The following is a 5598-nucleotide window of genomic DNA, read 5'->3' on the forward strand; positions in this document are numbered from 1 at the left end:
CGCTGCCGTCGCCGAGCCTGGCAAAGGGGGGGGGGGAGGACCGGCCTCTCCGTCGCCGCCACCGCCTTGGAGCCGGGGGGGGAGGACCGGCCTCGCCGCCGCCTCCTCGGGGAGATCGAGCGGGGGGGATGGAGGAGACGGAGCTCTTCTCCCCCCGCAAGTATCGCGGGTCCCCGTCTTGTGCTTATCTAATTCCCTTTTGAAGCCGTCCATGCTTGTAGCCGCCACCACTTCCTGTGGCAGTGAATTCCATGTGTTAATCACTCTTTGGGTGAAGAAGTACTTCCTCTTATCCGTTCTAACCCAACCGCTCAGCAATTTCATGGATATGGGGAAAAGACAAGTCCCAAATCAACAATCTCCACTGCTTAAAGGTGAAGAAAAGAGACCTATTGATCAATGCTGTTTTTTGATCAGGGACAGGGAAATGCCACATGAGGGAAGCCTCCAATCCCTGTTCCCGGTGCTGCAGATCCAAACCAGATCAAGGATTCCTGTGGCTGCTTTGGAGGACCAAACTTCATGTCGGAGGCCCTTCTCCAGCTTCATGTGACCCTCAGGTTGCTTTGGCAAATCCCCCTTTTGCATTCCCTGCAAAGAATGTTGTTTCAGAAACCTCCAATGTGAAGATGAAATTTCCCCAGGACAACCACAGAGTCGGCCTCTGATTGTCCCCGTCCAATTCAGCGGCATCCACCCTAATTCAAGGGGGAGGGGTGAACGAAGACTGAGGACACAGGGTGGGGAAGAGGAAAGGTTTATAGTAGTGAAGAGCGCCTGCATAGATCCGTTGGAAAAACCCAATAATTCCTACAACTGAACACTGGTACAATAAAGTATGGGCAGGGCTATTTTGGGGCAGGAACGCACAGGAACGGAGTTCCGGCTGGCTCCCAAGTTGGCCACGCCCAGCAGTAACTCATTAGCATAATAGGCCACACCCAATAGCAGAAACTCATTAGGACTGGCTACATTAGGGGTGTGTGGCCTAACATGCAAAGGAGTTCCTGCTACAAAAAAAGCCCAGGGTTTTGACCACAAACAAGATCAACAGAATAAGAAGCAAATGGTGGGCGTGGCTGGATTACCACACTTCTGGTAACATGGGTGTGTGGCCTAATATGCTAATGAGCTGTGCTGTCAGGGGTGTGGCCCAATAGGCTAATGAGTTTCTGCTGTTGGGTGTGGCCTATTATGCTAATGAGTTCCTGCTGGGCTTTTTCTACAAAAAAAGCCCTGAGTATGGGAATATTTTATCTCAGACAAGATATCTGAATGGGTAACCCAACACCAAAATGAGTCAGAACACAGACGGTCTATGGCAAAATGGTACCTATTTCTATCAGCATCGGAAAATTCCCTACTCAAAACTCTAGGAGCCTCAAGAGTAGACGCCCGCTCTGTCTACCTATTCTTTTAGGGCCGACACAAAAAGAGATATTCGAACTCTTATATACACTTCACGATACAGCTCACAATCTAGAATGTCAAATTATCAAAGCTCTTCTAAGGCCCCGGTCACACGGAGCATATGCCGCACTAAAGCCACGAATGTCAGGCGGATTTTCGGTGCGCAATCACACCGCAATATCTGGGAAGCGTAGCGCACCCATGGCCAACCCGTGGCATCCTGCCAAAGATGCGCAGTAAAAAAACTACCTCGGAAAGTGCACTGGTATCCAGAAAACGCGGGGTAGGGGCGGGCGTCTGATCGCGGGAGCGCTAGTATCCCGTGGCATCCGGTGCCTGCCCACGTCCCATCGCAAACCGGATGTTTTTCGTAAGCACATGTGCACAAACACGTAACTGAAAGCAGTGCTGCTCTGCAGAACCGTGCATGCTCACAAATGCGAAACGCTTGCCACGCCACTTCTTTGCCACGCTCCAGCATCGCCGTGTGATCGCCAGCCAACAGCCTAAGTGCAGAGACTCGGGGGACCGTGTGATCGGGCTACCGCACTTTATTTTGGTCCGAGGCGAACAGCCATGACCCCCCCCCCCCGACGTTATCTGGCCCGTGTGACCGGAGCCTCTGTTGCCTTTTCTGGTTAATACCCCTTCAAGTTATTAATGTTAGGTTCTAACCCCAAAGTGTTATTTTTATTTTTATTTATTTTTTTCCTTCTTGGTTAGCCTTAGTTATCATAGGCCCCGGTCACACGGAAGGTTTTGGGCCGGGAGAGGGACGGATTGGGGGCGCAGGAAACGGCCGCGATCTCACCGCAACATCTGGGAAGCGGCACGCACCCTTCCCCGATCTGGCCCTTCAGGCTGAATATCCGCTGAAAAAAATCACCACCTCCAAAGCAGGACTTACCGGAGACGCCGCAGCAAGCGCGGCCATCAGATCGCCCGAGCGCCGGTCTTCTGGAGCAATTGGGGCTCCCAGCCGAACTGCGCATGCGCACACATGTGCAGCTGGCGGCCTCGCGCTCCCTTCGGTGGCTTTCTCCCCGGCATCTGATCGTGCCGGGGAGCAACTGCGCGGCGGCTCACGGGATCTGTGTGATCCCGCCGCCGTGTGTCTTTTGGTGCAGTCCCCCCCCCCCGTGTGGCAAACACCATAGGCTATCTATATTGTTGTGCTGTTCTATTGCTGTTCTATTGCAGTCCCAATTGCAACACCCATTTAAAATCTCTCACGTATATTTGATAGTTGCCATTGCTTGAATACTCAACGGTATCTGACTACTTGTTCAAATAAAGTGTGTTTAAAAATAAAAAAAAAAACAACTAGATTCTTTGCAGTGTTCCCTCTAAGCTGAGTTAGTGTGAGCTAGCTCACAGGTTTTTAGCCTCCAGCTCAAAGATTTTTGTCTTCGCTCAGGAAGGATGGCTCCAGAGCAAACTAATTTATGCAGGAGCCCAATGGCTCGCTCACCACTTTAACACCAGTAACTCACGAAGTAGAATTTTTGCTCACAAGACTCCACAGCTTAGAGGGGGGATTTGTTGCTGGCTATGCGACCCCTGGTGAAAAGGGGACACCGGCTTGGTTTTCGGGACTAGCAGAGGAATAAATGGCCAATTCCCTCTCCCATTTTTACTTTACTTCTACCCCGCCTTCTCCCCAGTGGGGGACCCCAAAGCAACTTACATCCTTCTCCTCTCCTCCATTCTATCTGCACAACAACCCTGTGAGGTAGGCTAGGCTGTGAATGTGTGACTGGCTCAAGGTCACCCCCCGTAAACTTCCATGCCAGAGCACGGATTCGGACCTGGAGTCTTTCAGATCCTAGTTCGGTGCTCTAACCACTATTTCATACTGTCTCTGGGCATAACCTGAGGACTTTCATTCTCAGGAAATACTGGAAGGGTGGGACGGGAAGGAACTCTGAAAGGAATACCTGTTCAACTTCCATGGCAACTGCCCCGTCAGAAGACGGGCCCAGGCATTAAGTCCAAAGTTTCCTTCTTTGCATCGTTGCTCTTTACGTATGTCAAATAGAAGAAGAAGAGAGAAGAGATTGGATTTATACCCCGCCCTTCACTACCCAAGGGAGTCTCAGAGTGGGTCACAAACTCCTTTCCCTTCCTCTCCCCACAACAGACAGACACCCTGTGAGGTAGGTGGGGCTGAGAGAGCTCTGAGAGAACTGAGACCGTCCCAAAGTCACCCAGCTGGCTGCGTGTGGAGGAGTGGGGGGATCAAACCCGGTTCTCCCAGATCAGAGTCCGCCGCTCTTAACCACTACACCAAACTGACTCTGTTGTTGTAGACTGTTGTTGTATGGAGGGGAAAAAGCACCCTCCTATTAATAATTGTCAGAATTGTTTTCCAGATTGGTTAGGACTTGCATTGGATTGATTTAAAACACACACACACACACCAAAAAAACCACGTTGCTTCTTAATCAAAAGTTTCTTCTTTCCCCTTCAGAAAAGGAAAGTGGATAAAACAAATGTGTTTTGTTATAAAACGAGAGACTTTACAGGGAATGTTGCCTGAGCTACCAAGTCACACTGTTCTCTCTTCTGGGGCTCCTTGTGGAATTAGCACATGTGGGGCACATGAACATGCACAGAGGAAGGAATAGGTCTGTTACCCTTTGGCAGAATACAAGGAGGCAGAAGCAATCGGTTACAGGAGTCAGAAGCCGGGAAGGGGGTGGGTGGGAGAGGTTGGGATCAGTGTTCCCTCTAAGCTGAGTTAAGTGTGAGCTAGCTCACAGTTTTTCAGCCTCCGGCTCACACATTTTTGTCTTTGCTCAGGAATGATGGGGCTCCAGAGCAGTGTTCCCTGTAAGCTGAGTTAAGTGTGAGCTAGCTTACAGTTTTTCAGCCTCGGGCTCACACATTTTTGTCTTTGCTCAGGAAGGATGGGGCTCCAGAGCAGTGTCCCCTCTAAGCTGAGTCAGTGTGAGCCAGCTCACAGTTTTTTAGCCTCCGGCTCACACATTCTTGCCTTAGCTCAGGAAGGATGCCTCCATGCAGCAGCCAAATTGCTCACTCACAGCTTTCATGCCAGCAGCTCGCAAAGTCGGATTTTTGCTCACAAGATTCCACAGCTTAGAGGGAGCGTTGCTCCAGAGCAAGTTGATTGACGCAGCAGCCTAAACGCTCACTCGTAACATGAATGCCAGGAGCTCACAAAGCGGAAGTTTGGCTCACAAGACCCCACAGCTTAGAGGGAGCATTGGTGGGGGATCCCTGCTGCAGCCTGCTGCCTTTACCTTCAGCCATGCTGTCCCACGCAGGAGTCTTCTGCCTTCTCCGCCCAGGTCTCCTCTCCTGTTGCTGCCAGCACCGCTCTCGCCGGCCCCTGGCTTCCCTTCACTCCAGTCCGCTTATATAGTCCTCTAGAGCAAACACACACCCCCAGCCAGGCCCTCATCTGAGGCAGGCCGGATGAGAAGAGGGGGGAAAGTCAGACAAACCAACCACACGACTTCCAGGGAAAACGAAGTTCACGGGTTCCAGCCTCTCTCTGCACGTCGCAAGGGGATTAGTAATAGGCATCAGTTTTTGTCAAAGGGAAAGCAGACAGTGTGAGTGGCAGACTCGGGGTGGAGCAGCTGGCGAAAGAGCCCCCTCTAGCTGACTACTCCTGGGCTTGGCCGGTTCCTCTCCCAAACAGGACTTTTGTGCCATTTGCTTTCAAAAAACAAAAGCTGGGGACCAGTGCTCCCTCTAAGCTGTGGAGTCTCGTGAGCAAAAATTCTACTTTGTGAGCTGCTACCAGCATTAAAGTGGTGAGCAAGCCATTTGCCTACTGCGTAAATTCGTTTGCTCTGGAGCAATGTTCCCTCTAAGCTGTGGAGTCTTGCGAGCAAAATTTCTACTTTGTGAGCTACTGGCATTAAAGTTGTGAGTGAGTGATTCAGCTACTGCATTAATTAGTTTGCTCTGGAGCCATCCTTCCTGAGCGAAGGCAAAAATGTGTGAGCCAGAGGCTAAAAAAATGTGAGCTAGCTCACACTAATGCAGCTTAGGGGGAACACTGCTCTGGAGCCCTCCTTCCTGAGTGAAGGGAAAAATGTATGAGCTGGAGGCTAAGAAACTGTGAGCTAGCTCATGCTAACTCAGCTTACAAGGAACCCTGGCTGCAATGCTCCCTCTAAGCTGTGTGAGTGGGAGACTCGGGGTGGAGCAGCTGGC

General features: G+C 51.1%; 1 protein-coding gene across 1 annotated transcript in view; it reads right to left on the minus strand.

The window, feature by feature from the left end:
• Positions 1 to 4941, minus strand: part of TGM2 (transglutaminase 2) — a 96684-nt gene extending 91743 nt beyond the window's left edge. Inside the window, exon 1 of the mRNA XM_015417017.1 lies at positions 4674 to 4941. Coding sequence (XP_015272503.1) covers positions 4674 to 4683 — 10 coding nt within the window. The 5' untranslated portion in view covers positions 4684 to 4941. The remainder of the gene's footprint in view (positions 1 to 4673) is intronic.
• Between the last annotated feature and the right edge of the window lie 657 nt (positions 4942 to 5598).

This window comes from Gekko japonicus, unplaced genomic scaffold (assembly GCF_001447785.1).
Source record: "Gekko japonicus isolate JY-2015 unplaced genomic scaffold, Gekko_japonicus_V1.1 scaffold3329, whole genome shotgun sequence".
NCBI classification, from domain to species: Eukaryota; Metazoa; Chordata; class Lepidosauria; order Squamata; family Gekkonidae; genus Gekko; species Gekko japonicus.